Below are 23,786 nucleotides of genomic sequence, written 5' to 3'. Positions count from 1 at the left end.
CATGTCAAGAACAACTATTTGACATTGACACAGTATCTATCATACCTTGCCTTGAACTCATTCATGTAGCACCCACAACAGATCTGGAAGATTATTCCACTCATTCACCACTCTCCAAGTAAAAAACCTAGCTCTAACACCCTTGTCAACCACGCTCTTGCTCAGCTTCCATGCATGGCCCCTAGTCCTCCCACCACCAGTCATATTTTCAGAAATATCTTCTGGATCAATCTTATAGAAACCCTTCAGTAATTTGAATGTCTCAATCATATCATCCCTCCTTTGCCTATCATCCAATCTCTGCAACCCACAATTCTTCAACCTATTCTCATAAGGTTCATTCCACAGACCTACTATCATCTTGGTCACTCATCTCTGGATCCTCTCCACTTCCTCCCCATCACGAAGAAACTCTGTTGCCCATAACTGGGCACAGTAGTCCAGATGGGATCTTATCAAGGCTCGATACAGAGGAATAACAATTTGTTTGTCTCTGCATGTTAAAGTATTTTTCAGAAGCCAAGTGATTTGATGAGCTGATTTAGTCACTTTTGCAATGTGCCCCCTAAACTTCAATTCCTTATCCACCAACACTCCCAAATCCCTGGCCTCATCAATCTCCTGGAGTACGGTTCCACCATTGCGATATACTGCTGCTATTCTTTTCACCCCAAAGTGTATAACCTTACACTTTGCCACATTAAATTGACATCCATTTTTCCTAGCCCAGTCCTCCAAACTATCCAAATCAACCTGTAAAATTTTGACATCCTGTGCACTCACAATTGCTCTACCCAACTTTGCATCATCAGCAAACAAGTGAACACTTCCTCTCAAATCCTTTCCTATGTCATTGATGAACAAATTGAAAAGCAGTGGTCCAAGAACAGAGCCTTGCGGCACACCACTAGTCACAAGCAGTCTTTTAGACTCCACTCCTGAATAAACCACTCTCTGGTATCTCTCCTTCAACCACTCTCCTATCCATCTCACCAACTCTATATCTATCCCCATCTGCTCCAGTTTACTGATTAGGGTTCCATGTGGTATCCTGTCAAAGGCCTTGGCAAGGTCCAGTAGAATCACTGTAAACCCTTTACCCTTATCCAGTTCAGCCGTCACTGTGTTATAAAACGTGAGCAAGTTACTGAGGCATGATCTACCCTTCACAAAACCATGTTGTCCCCCATACAATATCCCATTTTCATCTATCCACTCCTGTATTCTTTTCTTGACTAATTTCTCTGAGACCTTGACAATGATTCCTGATATGCTAATCGGTCATTAATTTACAACAGCAGTCTTGGAACCACCTTTATGCAGTGGAACTATTTTCCCCTCTTTTCACCCCCTTGGGACTAACCCAGACCTGAGACTCAAATTAAACAAATGGTCAAGGGTACTGACAATTCTTTAGCTGCTTCTCGTACGACACGAGCTGGTATACCATCCAATCCCACAGATGTATTGACATTGAGGTTATGCAATAGACTACTCACCTCCACTTCATTCACCACGATTCCCGTATAATCTACTGGTTTATTCGTTTCTGCAATGTCACCACCTGGTTGATATATACTTGCAAAGTGTTCATTCAGTAACTCAACTATATCAGCTGATTCAGTTACCTCCCTACCATCGGCATTCTTTAAAATCATTCTGCCATGTACATTTTTCCTTTTACTTGCTACATATCTAAAAAACTGTTTAGGAGTCTCTTTAGCCTGCATGGCCAATGTTCTTTCGTAATCCTTTTTTGCTTTTCTTACCACACTCGTTACCCTTCTGGCCTGCGTTTTATACCATTCATGTGCCTGCCGGTCATCTTTCTCCTTACATTCCCTCCATAGTTGTTTCTTTTTTTGCAACTCAAGCTTAATGGTGTTCATCCATTTAACCCCTACTTGATATATTATTCGGACTCTAGGTATACAGTCAGCCATTGCTTCATGCAAACACTTCTTGAATGCCTCCCATGCACTATCAACTTCTAGTCCTTGCAGTTGTACATGCCATGGCACTGAACCAATCAAACTCCTAAGCTTGTCATACTTTCCAGCCCAATAATTCTACATGTACCCTGTCTTAATTGAAAATTCCACACCTTTAGCTACCTCCCAAGTCAAGACCCTATGATCACTCTCACCAGTTGGTGGCAATGTCTGGTCATATTTGTTACAGCCAAATCCTCATATGTAATTACTAGGTCAAGCACTCTCTAACCCCTAGTATTTTCCATTACATGCTGTCGCTGATAGTTATCCCTTAATAACCGCATAAAATCCAATTCCTTCTTCCCGTGTGTCCTCTCCTCACTCCAATCAATGCGACCATAGTTGAAATCTCCCATAATAATTACCCTCCTTCCACTCATTTCTTCTATTTGCTTGTGCATACTGTCACCACCATCTTTTCCATCACTTGGTCTGTAGCAGCACCCAATTGTATATTTAGTTCTTCTAGCCAAAATCTCACACCAAATGGCCTCAAATGTGCTCTTTTCTCTATCCTGCAATTCAACTTCTATGCTCCTTGGCTGTAGCTCATCAGCTATCATCAACAATACTCCTCCCCCCATTTTATTCTCCCTGTCATTTCTGAACACACTATATCCATCACATTCAATCCCACTAGCTATATCATCTACAGTCAGCCATGATTCACTAATACCAATAACCTGTGGTCTGGAAGTGCCAACCATGGCCAAAAACTCTTCCTTTTTGTTCCTAATACTCCTAGCATTAGTGTACATGAATTTAAGACCCCCATTAGCCCCAATCCTACCTTGATGCCTTATATTAACTATCCCGCTCTGATTTATTGTCCTTATTCGCTCGGGCATATTAAATTCATTCATACATTCAACTGCCTCCCTAAGGACTGTATATCTACCCCCCCCCCTTAATAAATCTAGTTTCCCTGAATTTGCACATCCACTACATTCAGCAACACTTCCTCAAGTCTCCTTACACTGTAACCATTCAAATGCAAACTATCCATCTTATATAGATCCTTTTGCCCATCGAACTCACTCCACACATCCACAAATTCCACACCACTCGTCATACATAACCCACGCATAAAGTCATTCGCAATTATGGCCCTCCTTTTAAACATTTCACTGTCATGCTGTGGCAAAAGATTAATCATTCTAACTCTTTCACTCTTTTCTTTTGCTACCTCAAACAATTTATTCAGGTCTTCTATCATTTCCATTTTATCTCCTTTCAAATCATTCGTACCTGCCAGAGCAATCATTTCTTTCACCCTTTCCTTTTTCCTTTTGCTCTCTAATAGACTCAGTTACATCCTTTATGGTTGCACCAGGTTGGTACGATTTTGTCCAATCCTCTACTAACACACCTCGTGCTAACGAGTCTCCATACAGCACTCTATCCTTCATTTTGTTCATGTTCACACTCATACGCCTATTTTTCCTGTCATACTTTTTATTATTGGCTGGTTCATTCAGTCGTCTTTTGCTCATGCGCTCTAGCTGCTGTTTTGCCCTTTGTATCGCACCATTCAACAATGCGATCTCACTCATTGCATCTATCTCATCTTTTTTATTTTATGTAAAACCATTAATTACTATCATTCACACTTTCTACATTCACACTCTCACAATTCTCTGGCACAGCCTCGCCGTTTCTTGTCATATCCCTATTTTCTTCATTCTGAAGTTTGACAAAAATATCACACTCACAATCCGAAATACAGTTCAATTCCTCACTCTCCCTACATTTTCTACGCATTCACTCCTTTATTATCATCTAACCACACTCTGACCGCACTCCGCAAAGCGTACATTTCGCAGATAGTACACTGAATCATCTCCTTTACATTACCGTTCTTGAAAGAAGATGGCGAACCATCATTACTGGCCGCCATTTTCCTTCGTACTGGAGCCATACTTACTAGTAACGTATTTTATCAAATTATAAATTATAAACACCAAAAACACACAAACAGATGCACTAAGATATGCAAGGCAAACAAAACTACGCAATATTAAAGTAAATTTATCAATGATAACTGAAAATAACGCTTACCTTATCAGGAGCTTTCACGAACACTACACACTACGAATCCCTCTAGCGGCGACTTCCCGACATAGATTATGTTATAAAACACTTTAGTACACTAACTACACTAATAAAACTACAATAATATACTAAAATTACACAATTAAATCTAACAAAATATTTAATAAATCAACAAAAATCGCAAATCTTTCAGGAGCTCTCTGACAGTACGTCTTTTCACCAGCTAGCCTCGACACCAGTCTATACAAAAGTAAGATGAACGTAAATGCTTGTTAATCATTTACCCTACTTTGACCTGTGGTGGAAAAAAAATAAAAAAATAAAATAAAAGAATTGTTTAATGTATTTTGCTATCTATTTTTTCTGAAATGTCCCTAATATATGGTATAGCTATGGCATTCTTCTAATCTTTCTTGCTTTTAATGACTTTTTTTTTTTTTTTGGAGGATTTTGTGAACTATTTTTTATTGTAGTCATTTTTTACAAACATTTGCCTAATAATTTCAAATTCTTGGTTCAGAACCTGTTCATTGGAGTAAATTGTTAGGGCTCTCTGTTTAAGGGTGCTGATGACTCCTATTTTTTTGTGTTTGATGGTGGTGTGAATTTTTATGTACGTATTATTGGCCTGTGTGTGTAAGTTTGTGGTAGATTGTGAAGGAGATGCAGCCTGAGGGAAAGCATATGACAAGTGTCTAGAAAAGGGAGTTGTTTTCGATCTCGATGGTGAATGGGATATGTTTGTGTTATTTGTTCAGGTGGCTTAGCAATGTAATTAATGTTTTGTGGCTGGGGCCAAATGGCAAAAGTATCATCAACATATCCGAGCCAGATGTTGATGACGACAAATCCCTTCCATTTCTAGACACACTTGTTACATGTCTTCCCTCAGGCTGCTTCTCCTTTACAGTCTACCACAATCCTACACACACAGGCCAATACATACGTAAAAATTCATACCACCATCCAACACAAAAATAGAGGTCATCAGCACCCTCAAACACAGAGCCGTAACAATTTGCTCCAATGAACAGGTCTGAACCAAGAATTTGAAATTATTAGACAAACATTTGTAAAAACTGGCTACAATAAACAAAAAAAAAATTCACAAAATCCTCCAAAAAAATATGCCATTAAAAGCAAAAAAGATTACAAGAATGCCATAACCATATACATTAGGGACATTTCAGAAAAAGTAGAACACTACTTAAACACAATATTAAGACAACCTTCAAACCCCATGCAAAATTAAGAAATTTACTTAGCTCTTCCAAAGATCCTCTTCCATACCTTTGACCACCCAGGGTTTACAAAATTCAATGTACCTGTAACCTACTTTACATAAGGGGAAACAGGGTGCACTATTCCAATTAGAAAAGATGAACATAAACGCACATTAAATACCTCCATTATATTAAAACAGGCCTGTCAGACCATGCACTCCAAACATGTCACAGAATTGACTGGAAAGGCACCAAGTGCCTACACTGCATCAAAAACTGGTTTGAAAAAAAATTTAAAGAAGCCTGTGAAATGCTGAAACTAAAGCTGAACGAGAATGATGGATTAATTCCAAGAGTTTGGAGGACCTATCTTCAACCAGTATAGCGTCCAGAACAACAACCCTAAACAGAAGGAAATCTTTATACAAGAGGACTTTAGAAATTGTTTAATGTAGTTCTATTTTATTTATATTTATTTGTTTTAATTTTATTATTTTTTATATATATATATATTTTTTTTTCTACCAGAGGTCAGGCTAGGGTAAATGATTAACAAACATTTAGATTCATCTTACTTTTGTGTAGTGCATTGTCATGTAGCTTATATCCTGTACATATGTATGTTTTCCTGATGATGACCTTAATACAGAGGTCGAAACATCGAATGTTACTTATGTTAAATAAGTATTCTAACATGTGTTGTGTCTCTATAAGTTCTTCACTATAATATAGGGGTAAAATTGCCGTGGTGGTTGATCACCATGAAGAACTGGAGAAAATGTATTATTTGATCCTTAAAGTTTCATTTATTAATTTTTAAATGTACAGTCGGGTCTCTTTTTATGCGATAGATACGTTCCAGGAAAACTGCATATAATAAATTGCACAAAAAAGGCCTAACTTATGTTATATAATTTTCTAAATTCACATAAAACTGAAGCAATGAATTAAAATAAACCTAAAATCTCATGAAAAGTTTATGAAAATAAGAATGCCTAAGTTTATTTTAAAGCTTTATTCATTTAATTTTATTGAAAAGCAACTTTTTTTTGTCATCAGAATTATCATTGCTATTAGACAATATTCGGCAATGTTTGCGAACTGGTGCAAAATCACTTTCGTCACCAGAAGAGATAGTCAGGCATCAGATCTGTATGGTAAAGGCAATGGTTCTTCACAAACAGAATTAGCTTCATCCTCATTCTGTGCTGATTTTTTTCTTCTGACAGTGTAAGCAGTGATTAAACTTTGTGATGATGATTTCACTCATTTTTTATACAGCTCACGATATCCAGACATACAGTTCTTCAGCTCGCGTTGGAATTTAAAGGCTCATTCAGAATTTGTGTCATTAACAAGAAAATGATTTTCCAATTTATTGCACAGTTCAAGACCTTCTCGAATTATATTTGCAGTGAGGGGGAAGGTGTTTTTCTTCCACTTCACTATCGTTTTCTGATCTTCGATGATATCTAAAGTTAATCGATATTCAATAATATCATCGTTACTTAAGGCATTATCCACATGCTTGTTTTGAAACCGGTGATTTTTTCAAAGTAATAGGCCTACAGATTTAAATTTTAATATGAATAAGAGACAGGGGACATTGTTTAATTTTGGTGTTAAGAAATCTCTTATTGAGGTGTTTGTGACGCAACAGATAGTGATTCATCCACCTCCAGCCTACAAACAATCTCCAGGATGTACAAAAGAAGGGGAAAACTACTAGCACACAGGAGAAAAAGTCTGCATTCACTCATAAGTACAGTACTTATAATAATATTATAAATTTTTGGTGATCAGAATGGGATATGTCAATGAAAATCATCACAAATTAATTTAATGTTATGTTTAATTAATTAATGATCAATTATTAATTAGTATATTACAAAATAACCAAGGTGTCCCGTCGTAGGAAAAGTTTGGGAAACGTTGGATTAACCTTATCGGAATGGATTCTCCTTCTGTTGACGTGCGCAGAAGTGTCAAAAGGTCTCGTATCTGTGGGCGTACTATACCACATTACTTCAAATCCGCATAAAAAGAGACCCGAGTGTACCATATTAACCATATTAGTATTAATAGCCTCCACATTTAGCTTTTCAGAACAGTATTTATCATGGCTTGGAAAATTATCAACAAGAGCAAAATCTTAAATTTAGGGTTTTGGTATGTTATTTAAGGAATACTTCACAAAGCATTTATGGAAATAATTTCATATATGATAAGAAAGCTGCAATGCATGTTTCATGTATGTCAAGAATTTAATTAACTTTCCAGTGTATTGAAAGTTGTTTCTCGCTATGTATTTTATTAATATACAGAACACGTGAAACATTTATTAGTTAACAGTATGCTAAACTTGTTTTATGGAATTTTTCAAGCCATTCTTTCTTACTAAATTTTAAGTGGTCATATATCACCTTGGCTTGTTATTTTTGTGTATGACATGGTATGGATTTTCATTTATATGGTGTTAGCTAAGATATTATCATGTATCTTTCTTTTTGTAGTCAATTAAAAAGAGCACACAGTCTTGCAGCTTTTCTAGTATATTAGAAAATAAATGAAAGAATTGTGCAGAAAACAACCTTTTCTGACCATTCATGACAGTACTGATTTTAGATATCAATCTGAGAGGGATTGGTTTTTTTGGGGGGGGGTGCTTAAGGGTCAAAGCTGTATAACTGAGAGGAAACCTCCACATAGCCTTTAAAGGAATGCAGAGAACCAGCCAGGGTTTCTGACCTAATGTTCAATCATCACCTTCTCATAGTGTACCCTATTAGGTATCTACCTGAATACTGAATGAATAAGGATAGGCTGCAATTTGGGATTTAGCTGACCAAATTGAATTCTTATTGGCTTAAACTACAAATAAAATGATAGTACAACATGACAGAATTTCATGCCAGCTGGGGTATCACATGGTTAAACAATTTCCCCCCCCCCCTGTTTTTTTTTGCCAGGGAACCAGGAGAAAACAGCAAAAAAGTCAGCTGCTGGAACCTGAAACACCCACCAATTCAACATCACTAGAGTTCAAGATCGGTACTAAGATCTGATAATGTTGAGGCTTTAACAGATTAATTTGGAGGAAAGTTGTTGATAGGAAGTTAGTAATGATATAAGTTCTTTATGTAGTACTATCATAATATCCTAAACACCCCTTGAGGGTACGTGTCAGAATTTAATGATGATGAGGGTTGGTTTTAGTAATCCCTCCAAAAAACAATGCACTAAATCCGTGTTATTTTAACTTATATTTGGATTATTTAGCTTGTATTTTGTAAAATGTTTTTCCCCTGAAAACTTCCCATGTTAGTTTAGCTTTATGGATAACTTTAATTGAAATATAACTTCACATTATGATGTGAAGTTATCATATTACTGGTTATGAACTTTGTCATTTACAAAACAAGGTTAACCCTTACAGATGCATCATTTTTAAAATTATCTATTTAATATTTTATACAGATGCTAATGGATCCTATGGGTGGCATTGTGATGACAAATGATGGTAATGCTATTCTTAGAGAGGTAAGTTGTTCTTGTCTCTTTAAATGTTTGTATCTCTCATGAGATATGTAATGTACTATAGTAATGCAATACAATTAAGATTTCATTACTATTTTTATCAGTCTTTTTTGATATTACTCTCATGTTTATACATTATGCAAGCATTAAATGATGTATACTTAATTGCTGAAAGAAAATATACAGTAGAGAATTTTTGTAAAACAAAGCATGTAAATTTCCCTTCCCATTCCACTCAGCCAGCCAGGCTGGCCGAGTGGTTAGCATATCTGCTCTCCAACTAAAAGGCTGTTGGTTTGAATCCTGCTGTGGGCATGGATGTTTGTGATTGTGGAAATACCAGTGGTGGTGGTCGGTGGTAGATGGTGTTGCTGTAGTTGCGATCAGTTCATGGAGACAGAGTTGTAGAGCAGGTACCCTCCCTCGATGAGTCTATGGACTCCCTGGAGGTGTCAAATAATAACAATTCCCAATTTGTATAGTACCATAGTCTCCCCTTATTCACAGTCAACCCTAGTTCAAAAATATTAAATAAAAAATCTCATCTCATCTCATTTTCCTTTTACCCTCTTTTACGTTGCAATGTCGAGGGTTTATTAATCATCAGACCTCTACCAGCCGTTCACAGGATAAGGTGGTCAGCCCTATGTCCTGTAGTGTTGAGTTCTCAAGGCCAGTTTGCCTGAAAAATCCCAGGATAAACTTGAGGGGGGGGGGACCCTACTGTCCACGCCCAAGACCGGCTAACTTGGCTATAGCCGAGGAACATCCTTCAGCTCCTCACGCCACCGACTGGAATCGAACCTAGGACACTCCTTCCTCAGGCATATGGTTATGAAGCGCACAGCCACTAGGCTAATCGCACAGACTTAAATGAAAAATTCCAGAAATAAATAATTTATAATTACATAGGTGAAATGGAGCCTTATGGCTCTTTTTTTTTTTTTTTAGTAATAAACAATTTGTGTTTTTAATTGCATGCCGTTCTGAGTAATGTGATGAACGTGAATCACCCCCTTGTCTAGCATATCCACGCTGTACTGTATATGCTACACACCCGTTAGTCACTTAGTAGCCATACAAAAATATTAAATGGAAAATTCCAGAAATAAACAATTCATAAGTTTTAAATTGCACTGTTCTGAGTAACATGATGAAATCTTGTGCTGTCACAAAAGGGTGATTCGTGTTCCACTCGGAATTCGAATCACCCCTTTGTCCAGAATGTCCACATTGTACCGTATATGCTTCCCGCCCATTAGTCACTTAGTAGCCATTCGAAAATATTAAATGGAAAATTTCAGAGATAAATAATTCATACCTTTTTTAAATTGCACACCGTTCTGAGTAGTTCTCGATTATCAGATTGACTGTCACGGTATTGCAGTGCTTGTGTTCAAGTAACCCATATTTTACTTAAATATAAAGAGCTAATAAGCTTCATTTCGGTGATATAAACGTTATTTAATTAAGGGGATATTAAATCCCACATTGTTTTAAAACCGAATAAGAAACTCAAAGATTGGAATCAGAGAGTTTCTTGTCGAATATAGTAAACTATAAAGTATTGGCGACTACTAGCGTGAGCTAATGCAAGTGACCCTAGTACGTAGTACAATACTGGACAACTCGTAGCAAAGGTGGTGAAGTTCTGATCGCTATTCTTAGGTATTTCCCATAATGTAAAAACACATTTCCTAGGAAATGTATGCTGTTATTACATCATGCTGGAAGGTCACTACCTAGACCGATTTCAGCCTTTTTTGAGGCTTCATCAGTGAGCAGCTAGACCAATTAATACCAAAGTGTATAGCGAAAAGAACTTATATACTCTGCTATATGAGTTTCCAAACAGGTGCAACCATTAAGTTACTTAAATATAAAGAGCTAATAAGCTTCATTTCGGCGATATAAACATTATTTAAATTAAGGGGATATTAAATCCCACATTGTTTTAAAACCGAATAAGAAACTCAAAGATTGGAATCAGAGCGTTTCTTGCCGAATATAGTAAACTATAAAGTATTGGTATTAACTGGTCTGGGTAGTGACCTTCCACCATAATGTAATAACAGCATACATTTCCTAGGAAATGTGTTTTTACATTATGGAAAATACCTAAGAATAGCGATCAGAACTTCACCACCTTTGCTACGAGTTGTCCGGTATTGTGCTACATACTAGGGTCACTTGCATTAGCTCACTCCAGTGGTCGCCGATACTTTATAGTTTACTATATTCGGCAAGAAACTCTCTGATTCCAATCTTTGAGTTTCTTATTCGGTTTTAAAACAATGTGGGATTTAATATCCCCTTAATTTAAATAACCCTTATTTTACTTATAAATGATGGCCCCAAAGCACAAGAGTAGTGATGCTGGTGAAAAGGTGAAAGGAAGTTTATTTATTTAGTTATTTATTATTTTATGAAGTTTTCGACTTCATAAAATAATAAATAAATAATATATATTAAAAAAATGTATGCTGAGGTTGCTAAGATTCCATTCACTTCAGATAACTTTTATTACAGTATGCTGTTATAATTATTCTATTTTGTTAATCTCTTACTTTGCCTACTTTATAAATTAAACTTTATCATAGGTATGTGTGTATAGAAAAAAACATATAGGATTCAGTACCAACTGCAGATTCAGGTATCTGTGGTGGGCAGGGGAGGTCTTGGAATGTATCCTCTGCAGATTAACGTAGTTTCCACATTCTTCTTGAGTAGTTCAGGGAAATTAATCTATCATTATTATAATGTGAATTGTTCACATAATTCAGAGGATTAAATTCTAGATGATTTGAGTAGAGCTCTCATAATTCCCATCTATAAAAAAGGAAATGAAACTAAGTGTGAAAATTACAGAGCAATTTCTCTATTAAGTGTTCCAAGTAAGATTTATGCAAGCATACTTAAAAAGAGGTTGGAAAAAACTTGTGGAAGAGCAGTTTGGAGAACAAGCTGATCTCAACCCAAGTATATGTCATCAAAATAAGATTTTCACATTATGACATATTAGTTGAGAAATCATGGGAATGTGACTAGAATCCGTATTTAAGTTTTGTAGATCTGAAAAAGGGCATTTGACATGGTTCCAAGAGAAAAGCTCTTCAAAAACACGACAGTTATACGGGGTAAATGAAACATTATACAGAATAATACATAGTCTATATTTAAAGTTGTAGGGTCAGCCATTAGAATTGAAAGAAATACAGGAAGATGGTTTGATGTAAAAAAGATAGGGGTAAGACAAGAATTCTTCACATTATTTAAAAAGACAGTGACATTAAACCTGGAAATAGAATCAGAGATATCAAACTCAGCTCTTTGCTTTATGCACATGATGTTTTTTAAATACGTCAAATGGCATAACAGCTCTAATAAATTTGGCATGAAAATCAGCAGTAAGAAGACCAAAACTAGGAAAATAACAGGAACATATGAAAACTACGGCTGCATTCTCGGTGGAGTAGAACAAATAAAATATTTCAATTATGTGGGTTTTAAGTTTCTAGTAAAGATGGCAAATTAAATTTGGAAATAGACAATTGAATAAGCAAACGTGGTACAGTGTGAGCCAGTTGAATAAATTTATATAGAATAAGACAGACAAAGATTATGATATGCCCTTGGAAATATATTCAAGTGTCAATCAAGAACATCCCAAAAAAAGAAAGACTCCATACAAACCTCATCATCAAATTCCTGATATGTACCCTCATGGGGGTGTGCAGGATATGATAGTACTAAAACCTTGAATTTGCTAAAAAAAAAAAGAGAGAGAGAAGAGAACAGAACTAAACGATAAACCAAACTCACAACTTGAATATAAAATTATTTGTAATACTTAATAAAGTAATACTTTATTAAGAAAGAAGATCCCAGAGGTCTATCAAATCTACAGGTTAAAAAGACTGAGAAATGCTGTTGAATCTAAAAAGAGTTGAAAGAGAATTAACTATGAAAAGGCCAATCCCAACAGCACTGCTAGATCAAAATGGAAGAAGACACAAACAGAACAAAAAATAGAAAAAGATGGTACAAGTCATCTACAATGACCTTTTTTGCATCAAAATATCCTTTATCTGAACCAAGACTTGATAATATATACAATGTACCAGAAGTGCTCCCAGACGAAATAGAATATTCACTCAAAAACATGAAACCAGATACAGCTCCTGGCATTGATCAGATGAAAATTGAGGATATTCAACAAGGAGGACCAGATCTTTATAAAGCTCTGGCTGAAAGATTTACTTGGTAAATAAAAGAAGGAAAAATGCCATCAAAATGGAAGTCATCACAAACATTATCATTGTCATCAAATACCTGATATACCGGGTGATTATAAAATAACGTCAAGTGTTCAGAGCCCTCTAGTGAGTAATGTATTGGACGAAACACACCAATGAATATTGGTGTGTTTCGTCCAGGAGAAATTTTGGCGCTGCCAAATTAATTTTAGTAGGTGTGACTAGTGAATGACTAAATGGCAAATGACACAGCACACATCATTTTCATGACGTTTATTGTTAATTACAAATGAGGTTTAATATGACCACCATTCTGATGTTATAGGAACTGCATACGGTGCACGACATTTTCCACAGTGGCTCGTAACATATTGGAATTGATTTGTCTCACGTGTAACGTTATTTGATCTTTCAAAGTTGGAATATCGGGTACATGTCCTTGTCCTTGATACACAATGCTTTTAAGAAATCCCCACAGCTAAAAGTCACAAGGATTGAGATCAGGCGATCTCGGTGGCCATGCCGTGGGAAATGCACGACTAATGATTCTTCTGTCAGGTCCAATGTGGGTGGTGCACCATCCTGCATGAAGATGGTTGAATTGAGACATCCTCTTTGCTGCAGTTGTGGAACCACAAAATTCTGTAGCTTATTGGCTTACCTGTTAGCATTGACGGAACAGGTCATTGGTCCATTTTTGGCGATTTTCCTCATAAAAGTATGGACCCATGATAAAAGATGCCGGAAATCCACACCACACTGTGACTTTGGGTGAGTGGATAGGCATCTGCAGACACACGTGCAGATTAATTGCAGCCCAAATGTGACAGTTGCGTGTGTTAATATCACCGTTCAAATAAAAGTGCGCTTTGTCACTCCATAAAATCTGCCACGGCCATGCATCATCAACTTCCATGCGTACTAAGAATCTCAAAGATAAGTCGATTCATGTGGTCGCATCACCAGGGCGCAATTCTTGAACATGACCGATTTTATAGGGGTAAAACTTCAACATCTTCCACACTGTTGTTATGAGATATCTGTTTGCCGGGATATTGCTCGTGCACTGCTGGTACCCTGCACATTTGTCATCTCCTGTTCCACAATAGCAGTTGCAACTGATTACTAGCAGTGCAGGTAGGCAGGGGATGAAAAGATCCGTCCCTTGCCTACCTGCACTTATGAGTTCCAGTAGTTTCAAATCAGCGAATCAGTTTTTGTAAGTTTGTTACGCTAATCGGTCCTTTTCATAAATTTTTCATATGCCAAAAATCACGAAGACAAGCACTGGCATTATTGTTCCACTGATAATAGAGTTTGACTAACAAAGCACACTCATGTAAGGTAAGAGGTATCGAAAAGCAGTTCGTCTATGAATTATAAGAAATCTCACAGGCTTTCCTTTTATTGCATGATCGCTCACAAGAAACGCGATAATGCAAATTAATGCATTTTACTCGGTAAACAGCACCAAAATTTCCCCTGTTGGTGACTTTTGGTACTTTTTTTTTTCGTTAAATCGAATCCCCATGTTTCACGGTGTATGGCTACCTGTATACCCTCTAGGGGTGTATAGGATATAATACTACTACATGAAAAATTACATCATTACTAACTTCCTATCTACAATTTTCCTCCAAATCAGTCTGTTACCTGTCAAGACTCCAACATTATCAGATCTTTATTGCTACTTTACCCTTTGTATGCCCTGAAGAAGCCAAACAGCCCAGTTGATGAAACTTGTTCATAGTTTATCATTAAATTTATTGGTCAAAAAAAAAAAAAAAAAAAACAGTGTAATCTAATTCTAAAATTAATTAATCATGTAGTGTTAATCATTAAGTGTAAACTTAATCATAGCCTGAATCTTGAGGATAGATATCAGGAAATTGATGATGACAAATTGTCAGAATTAGGTTTTTGCAGCATAAAGATATAGAAAGACTCATTTTGTTGGTTATTCATAATACTGCTTCATAGTATAAACATCACCAAGAAGCGACAAATAATAATTTATTGATATAGTTATATTTTGCTTGTTTTCTACCCAGCATTTTCAGAGCACAAGCTACAACTGTGACACACACACACACTTGTCACAAAAGGAAGTTCCATTTTAATCACTTATACTTGAATACCTATCATACCTTAATTAAAACTCACTCACTGAAAATGCACTTACAACATCAAACAATAGCCCATTCCACATATACTTATCACCCGTGAAAATAATCTGGGCCTCTCATGTTTCCTAAATATTTAACTTATACTGTAAGTCAACTGTATACTCTACCTCAATAAATTATAAGTTACAATCTTGTAACTAGTACTTTTTTAATACACCCTCTTTTAATGAATATTCCATGAATTATTCTAAAAATCGGGACAAAAGGTAGAATTCATCATAGCAGATTAACATAAGTTATCCCTTATTAATGTTATGATGAATATTCCTTTAATTCCTTTGGTTCTCTTAGTTGCCCTTAAAATTTTGCTCACCAAAGTTATGCTGTAATCTATATGGTTTCTATCTTAACTGGTAATTAATTTACGGAATTAACAACGCATATAAAGTAAATTAATTAAAGATAACTTTAATGAATCACTTCTATATTTCAGCAATGTCACATTGCCATCTTCAGGAACATAAAGATATGGTATGTGCACTAAGGAACTAACAAAGCAAATGAGGAAGAAAATAAGAACTAATTTTGTTCCTAAAGTCCTAATGGTGCCCTCTTGCGGGCTAGTTTGGTAGTCTTGGCAGTTGGGCTGAAGTTCTCAAAATGAAAGTCTCCCAAATTTGGGGTAGTTTCATGCACCCAAATTTGTTGAGGTTAGGAACGTTTTTTAGAGCTGCTGAAGATTCTTTGAATAGTCTTTCGTATTTAAACTTGCTGCGATGGATTATTTTTGTCTTCTTCCAATGAATTTTATGGTGGGTATCTAAGGCATGGTCTGCCAGCCCAGAGCGGCTGTACTGGTGAAACCGGATGTAGTCTTGGTGTTCTGAAATCCTGATATTTGTTGTTCTGCCTGTTTGGCCAAAGTAGGACAATTTGCAGCTGCAAGGGACCTGGTATACACCAGGTAGGTCTAGGGGAAGTGGTTGGTCTTTGGTAGAGCGGATAAGGGATGCCAACTTTTTATATGGTCTGTAACAGGAAGTAAGGTCATATTTTTTGAGGATATTAGTTATTTTTTCAGAGGTGCCCTGGATGTAGGGGATAGTGATGGGGGGGGGGGGGTTGTGGTTTATAGGTTTTAGTATTTTTTGGATTTTTTTGGGGTTGTAGCCATTGGCTAAGAAAGTGTTGAGGATGTGGTTTAGTTCCATAGTCAGGGCCTTGTCATCTGAGCAGATTAATTTTGCCCTGTTATATAGTGTTTTTATCACCCCATATTGTTGTGAGGGGGGGGGGGGGGATTGCTGGTGAATGTATCTGCCAATTTTAAAGCCTGAAGCACTCACCGCACTTTCACGTGGTCACAATTTCGCCCTAGCTCCTAAAAGGATACCTGCTGAAGAAATCATGATCCAAATAGAGCGTGGAATTCGCAACCTGCCTAACCACATCGCCAACAACGTGAGACTGGATGTAGTCGGCGTTCTCACTAAAGCCAAACCTCCAAAATCCAACTTATCCAAAAACGAATATACAGCCCTACAAGAATTAAAAAACAACAAAAAAATAGTAATCACCAAAGCTGATAAGGGAAGCGCCACTGTGGTACTCAATCAAAAAGACTACAAAGGTAAGCTAAAATCTTTAATACGAGACCGTACTACTTACCTCCCCATTGAATATAATCCGACCAACTCTCAGATTAGAACTCTCCACAGACTCCTTAAGAAAGTCACTTCTTGGCCTGTGGAAGTCACCAACAAACTTAAACCTTATAACTCTAGACCCCTCCGATTATATGGACTCCCAAAAATACATAAACAAAATGTGCCATTACGTCCCATAGTGGATGGCATTAATTCCTCCACATATAAATTAGCCAAACATTTAGCCAAAAACGCTCACACACTACACTGGCAACACACCATCACACATAAAAAACTCGGCCCACTTTAAAGCCAGTATAGAAAACCTCACACTCCAACACACTGACATAATGGTCAGTTTTGAGGTCTCCTCCCTATTCACTAATGTCCCACTCAAAGAAACCTTTGAGCTCATCCAAGCCAAGTTTCCTCCCGATATCTCAGCCCTATTTCAGTTCACAATAAACTCAGGCTATTTCGTTTGGCAAGGAAAGTTCTACAAACAGATAGAGGGGACAGCCATGGGTTCACCACTTTCCCCACCCTTGGCCAATTTCTTTATGAAAACATTTGAAGAGAAAGCCTTAAACTCCGCCCCACAAAAAACCCACTATTTGGCTTCGTTATGTGGATGATGTGTTTGCTATTTGGCCACATGGCTCAGATACACTCCACTCCTTCCTAACACACTTAAACAACCAACATCCCAGAGTCCAGTTCACCTTAGAAAAAGAGGAAAACAACACCCTCCCCTTCCTAAACACTTTAATCACCGCCAGCTTGATGGATCTTTGGTTTTCTCTGTTTACAGAAAACCCACCCACACTGGCAGATACATTCACCAGCAATCCTCCCCCCCCTCACAACAATATGGGGTGATAAAAACACTATATAACAGGGCAAAATTAATCTGCTCAGATGACAAGGCCCTGACTATGGAACTAAACCACATCCTCAACACTTTCTTAGCCAATGGCTATAACCCCAAAAAAATCCAAAAAATACTAAAACCTATAAACCACAACCCCCCCCCCCCCTCCACAATAAAGACTACACCAAGTCTATCACTATCCCCTACATCCAGGGCACCTCTGAAAAAATAACTAATATCCTCAAAAAATATGACCTTACTTCCTGTTACAGACCATATAAAAAGTTGGCATCCCTTATCCGCTCTACCAAAGACCAACCACTTCCCCTAGACCTACCTGGTGTATACCAGGTCCCTTGCAGCTGCAAATTGTCCTACTTTGGCCAAACAGGCAGAACAACAAATATCAGGATTTCAGAACACCAAGACTACATCCGGTTTCACCAGTACAGCCGCTCTGGGCTGGCAGACCATGCCTTAGATACCCACCATAAAATTCATTGGAAGAAGACAAAAATAATCCATCGCAGCAAGTTTAAATACGAAAGACTATTCAAAGAATCTTCAGCAGCTCTAAAAAACGTTCCTAACCTCAACAAATTTGGGTGCATGAAACTGCCCCAAATTTGGGAGACTTTCATTTTGAGAACTTCAGCCCAACTGCCAAGACTACCAAACTAGCCCGCAAGAGGGCACCATTAGGACTTTAGGAACAAAATTAGTTCTTATTTTCTTCCTCATTTGCTTTGTTAGTTTCTTAGTGCACATACCATATCTTTATGTTCCTGAAGATGGCAATGTGACATTGCCGAAATATAGAAGTGATTCATTAAAGTTATATTTAATTAATTTACTTTATATGCGTTGTTAATTCCGTAAATTAATTACCAGTTATGTCTAACCAACGTATAAGTCTTACTACTAGGTTTCTATCTTCTTTCATGTCGGTTTACATATAATATTATTTTCAGGCAATAATGATCAAGGAAAGGAAGGACTAGTGATAGCATTCAGCACCAGACATGAAGATAAACTTTTTGATTGGAAGGCTATTTAAAGTAGAGTTACATGGGCAAACTTCAAAATAGGGACAGAGATAATGAAACTTACTTGAAAATTCCTCCATTTCTTCCAAGAAAAAAGCAGAGGAATTTTTTGAGCCTTTCGAACAGGCAGCCGACATAAAGAAAATGGAAAAAGTGGTCCTTGTTGGAGATCTGAACAGCAGAGTAGGAAATGAATCCCACCAGGCATATAGGAACATTCTGGGAAAATTTGGAGAAAAGGGCAAAGCTCAGGACACGGACTAGTTATTACTAACACCATTTCAACATAACGATGTGGAAAGTTCACATGGAGAGAAGACACAAGAAATAAAAACCTCATCGACTACATCATTGTTGATAGTGATATTTTCATGCTCATTCAGGATACGAGAGTGTACAGAGGTTTTGAAATTTGAAGGGACCATTACTTAGTACTAAGCAAGATAAAAAATAAATATCACATTGAAAAGACCAGCATGTAGAAAGTTTTAAAAAGAATTAATGTTGAGCAGTTTTTACAAGTAAATCGTAGACTTGACTATGTAAACATTATTGAAGAAAAAATGAAACAAATTGAAAACAAGAATCAAAACTTGGAGTCTCGATGGCAAACTCTGAAGAAGACATTGATTCAGCTAGAGAGGTACATGGTGAAGTTGTCTGCAAGGTAGAAAAATAAGAATGCCGTGGTGTATGCAAGAAGTTAAAGAAGCAGTCCTGTAAAAGAAGAAAGCATACCAAAAAATTAAAAATGAAGATATTAGAAAGGCACTTGACATTATTAGCATTCAGGAATGTATCAGCACTGCTACTCTAAAGTGGTATGGCCACTTAAATAGAATGGATGAAGAAAAGTTAGCAAGACAGGTGTTTGGTGCCAAGATAGCAGAAAAGAGACCCAGAGGAAGTCCAAGGTCTAGGTGGAATGATTCGGTCAGAAGTGCCTTAGAAGTACAAAATGTTAGCTATGACAATATTGGAGTGCTCACAAGTAATGGATTAATTTGGAAGAAAATTGTTGATAGGAGATTAATAATAATGTGAACTTAATCATGTCATAGTAAGCTGATATGTATACCTTGGGGATACATATCAGGAAATTGATGATAGTTATATATGTGAGGTTTTGAACTAGCATTATTCTGAGTTTTATTAGTCATATTACCATTATAATTCCTCAGTTTAAATTCATTAATTCATGATTCATTTTCCATCCATATACCTCATTACCAAATTGCATATACTTGCATATTTTAATATCCACTTTTCTTTCTACTTTTCCTAGCTTTAATTCTCGAGAGAGGAAAGGGGGATTATGTTCTTAGTATTTGTGCAAAGCATTAAGAAGTATATTTAACAAAGATTACAAAATTGAATCCTAGAGCACTGCTGTTAATTACTTTACTTAGTCATCCTAAACTGTGTGTCATATCACTGACAAGCATTTTCTGTTTGTATCACTAAATAATAATTGCTACCTATTTGGCATGTTCATCAATGAGAAAAGGTTTTTTTGAAATATAAATAAATCATGTTATAACAATTACCACAATATGATTCATCTCTTGAAAATTTAGCAGCTTTATCAAAATTGATCATTTTAATAACATCGTACTATGCCTTCCTTAGTAACTAATCCCTCTCAAGGAGTCCAGATTCAAATTCAACCCTAGAAAAACCTAAATGATACTACATGAACACTGGAATAAGATAACATTTATTTTGATTAATGATGTTTCATCCTAATTACATAGGATTTCTCTAGGTGTAAACATTCAAACTACTAGACAAACATTAAAAACTAAAAGCCAACAATCACTGTGTAGTTATAGAAGAGACTATAGTTATATTTTTTTTAAATATTTCTAATTGTGCATTGCATTGTTATGCATTTGGATACTGATGGCTATGATGTATTCAGACAAGTTGATACTTGGGTTTATATTTAGATGTTTAGGATCTAATGTCATAGCAAGGATGTAATAGTTTAGATTTATCCCTTAACACTCAATGTCTCATTGCTGAAGCATCTTGTGGATCATTTGAAGAGAGCACATGTATTGACAAAGCTAAGACCTTGCTCCTGTGGTATTCGATATCTCAGACATGTTCTTCAATATTAGATTATCAATATAAGATTATCAGCAATTGCACCATAATCGATAAACACCCAGATATATAAGTGGGTTTTTTCAAGGTTTATGGTTGGAATAGTGATCTCATCTTGATAAAGTGGATAAATACTACTTTGATTTTATATTCTTTAAGTATTTTTGCCAGTATTTTTTATGGGAATAGAGCTAATATATGGAAGCATAATGAAGCCTCTGTTTTTCTTTTCATTAGAAACAGCTCTAATCTCATTTTGGTTAAGTAGTCGAGATAAATGTGGTCATCATAGTCATTTTGAAGAAAAGTGTTATTTATTTATTAAATATCAAGGTTCTTTAGCTAATTAATTCTTATCAGTAATGAGTTGGTGGGCTCTTGCTCATCGTATATAAATAATACCTAATGTTTTGAAGTCTGTAATGTTGGGGAGAAGCATGTAGATATCTGTGTGTGTGTGTGTGTGTGTGTGTGTGTGTGTGTGTGTGTGTGTGTGTGGGCTTTTGAAATATAGAGACTTTCATAATAGTGATGATCAACTTTCTCAATTCCCTAGTCGAAGATCCAGAATGGGAATGAACCATTAGATTTTAATTCATATCTGCATTTGCAACAGTACCGGAATGGTCAACACCCTAACATAAAATTCACCTTTGGACAAGGTACATATTCTTGGTGAAGGTAATCCATGTTTCCAAGCTAAGAATATATCATCAGTGTACCTTTTCCATAATTTTAGTTTATGATGGTATTCTTCTATGACCTATTTTCAGATGTTCCCACACAAAAATTTGCTAAAACTGGTTAAAGAGGACTGCCCATGGCTAGACCATAGTTCTGTTTGTATACCGTGTTTTTATATTTGAAATATCCAGATGAGATACTTTTGAGTGTCATAACTTTCTTTGAGAATTTATCGTAGCAGTACTTGTGGATCCTTCATAGTAACATTGGTAAACAGATTTACTATATCAAAGTTTGCTGAAAGGTCTTGTTTATCAAGGATAATGTTTCTGATGCTGGGAACAAGATGCTAGAAATTTTTAATAAAGGAGGATGGTGTTTATCCTGTCAAGCCCTTAAGTATCTTTGACAAGAAGGTATGTCAGAGAATCTATCCCCTCTACTATTGGGCATAGGAGTGTGTGCCTTTATGAATTTTGGAGTCCCATATAAGCATGGAGGAGGATAAAGAGATCGGAGAGCAAGTCTGATAATATCTTTGTTACTCTCATAGGTTTTAAAAAGATTCTTGGTGCAGTTCTGAAACTCTATAAGGTTATGATCCAAAATGGAGTAAGTATCAGTATTAAGTAGCTGTCTTAATTTTGTAGTCATAATTATCTGAGTCAAGAATAACAGAAGCAATGATCACTATTTCAGATTGCTTCTTTCCCATTCTAAAGGCAAAAGATTATCAATAGGAGGTTCCACTGCATTTATAACAAGTGCTGATTTGAATCAAGCCAATGAAGCCTCTTGTGAAGATAAAGAAGTAGCTCGTTCAACTTTTGTTAATAAAATTTCTTTAGGTATTTTTATCTCCAGACTACTTAACTTGCATGTGTTGTGAGGCTGGTTTGGTTGTCTGGTCTCAGCTGTTTGGAAATTTTATTATCAGCTTTCCACCAGAAGAGTTAAGGCCATGTAGGGTGGCAAGCATGATATTTATGAATTATTCATGCCTAGACTTTTCCTTAAAAGGAAGAGAGGAAAGGATTAATATAAATAGTGAAATCATCTATACCATCCAACATGCTGATGACATAGTTCTTCTGGCTGTGATATTCAGGATCTTCAAAATCTTCTCAAACTAGTGAATGATGAAGAGAGTTAAAAAAATGGGATTAAGAATAAATATTACCAAAACTAAATTCATGGCCATAAGAAGAAACCAATTTTTCATTCAGCACTTTCTTTAAAGGGGAAAACAAATAGAGTGATAAAATTTAAATATCTTGTATGCTGGTTAAATGAAGAATGTAACCTAGGAATGGAAATAAAAATTGGAATTGAAATGGCAGGGAAAAAAATTTTTTTTTTCCTGGTGAAATCGACACTGTAACTGCAATTTAAATTTAGAGCTTCAAGTACACATGGTTAAATGTTATGTATGTCTGTATGGTGCAGAAACTTCTTGACAACAACATTAATTTAAAAAAAAAAAAAAAAAAAAAACTTGAAGCCTTTGAGATGTGGTTATATAGACAAATATTAAAAATCTTGTAAATGGCAAAAATGTCCAATCAAGAAGTAATGGAACAAATGGAGAAATCTTGTGAACTTTTAGATACCATAGAAAGAAGAAAAACTGCATATCTTGGTCACCTATTCCATAATGAAAAATATAAGATACTTCAATTAATTATAAAAGGGAAGATAAATGGAAGAAGAGGACAAGGAAGATGAAGTCTTGGCTGGCAGACATCAGGCAGTGAACTGACATGAGCTCTGAAAGACTATTCAGAATGGCTGAAGATTGCTCAAAATTTTGTCAAGGTGGTTGCCGACCTTCGATAGGAGATGGCACTCAAAGAGGACAATGACATATAACCACAACTGAAATGTGTTCAAAGTTAGTTGTATCTTTGTGAAAAAAAAGCTGGAGTATCCTGCAGTGTATCCCAGACTTGTGGGGGGGTGGGGTGAAAGCAGGTGAATCATATACAAAGTAATCTCCAGTGGCCAAACTGATATGTGTAACATGAGATTAACTTTTCCATTTATAGATTAGCTTGTGTATATTCACTAATATTTTTTAATAAAAAATTAAAATTAAATCATTTAATGTATTAAAAAATTAAGTTTTTAATTTTTTTATTTTAGTATTTATACATAAACACGGCAGCAGTGAATGCTAAAATGAATAATTATTTTACATATATTTTTAATTAACCTGTACTCAAACTATAAAAATCATCTAATT

General features: G+C 36.1%; 1 protein-coding gene across 1 annotated transcript in view; it reads left to right on the top strand.

Moving 5' to 3' along the window:
• The window catches only part of CCT3 (chaperonin containing TCP1 subunit 3), a 226,398-nt gene that overhangs the window by 47,403 nt on the left and 155,209 nt on the right, over positions 1-23,786 (top strand). Inside the window, exon 4 of the mRNA XM_090402340.1 lies at positions 8,747-8,809. Coding sequence (XP_090258466.1) covers positions 8,747-8,809 — 63 coding nt within the window. The remainder of the gene's footprint in view (positions 1-8,746; positions 8,810-23,786) is intronic.

The sequence above is a fragment of the Typopeltis vanoorti genome, chromosome 13 (genome assembly GCF_054136105.1).
Source record: "Typopeltis vanoorti isolate ZY-2024b chromosome 13, IOZ_Tvanoo_1.0, whole genome shotgun sequence".
NCBI classification, from domain to species: Eukaryota; Metazoa; Arthropoda; class Arachnida; order Uropygi; family Thelyphonidae; genus Typopeltis; species Typopeltis vanoorti.
This window is presented reverse-complemented; position numbering and strand designations above follow the sequence as displayed.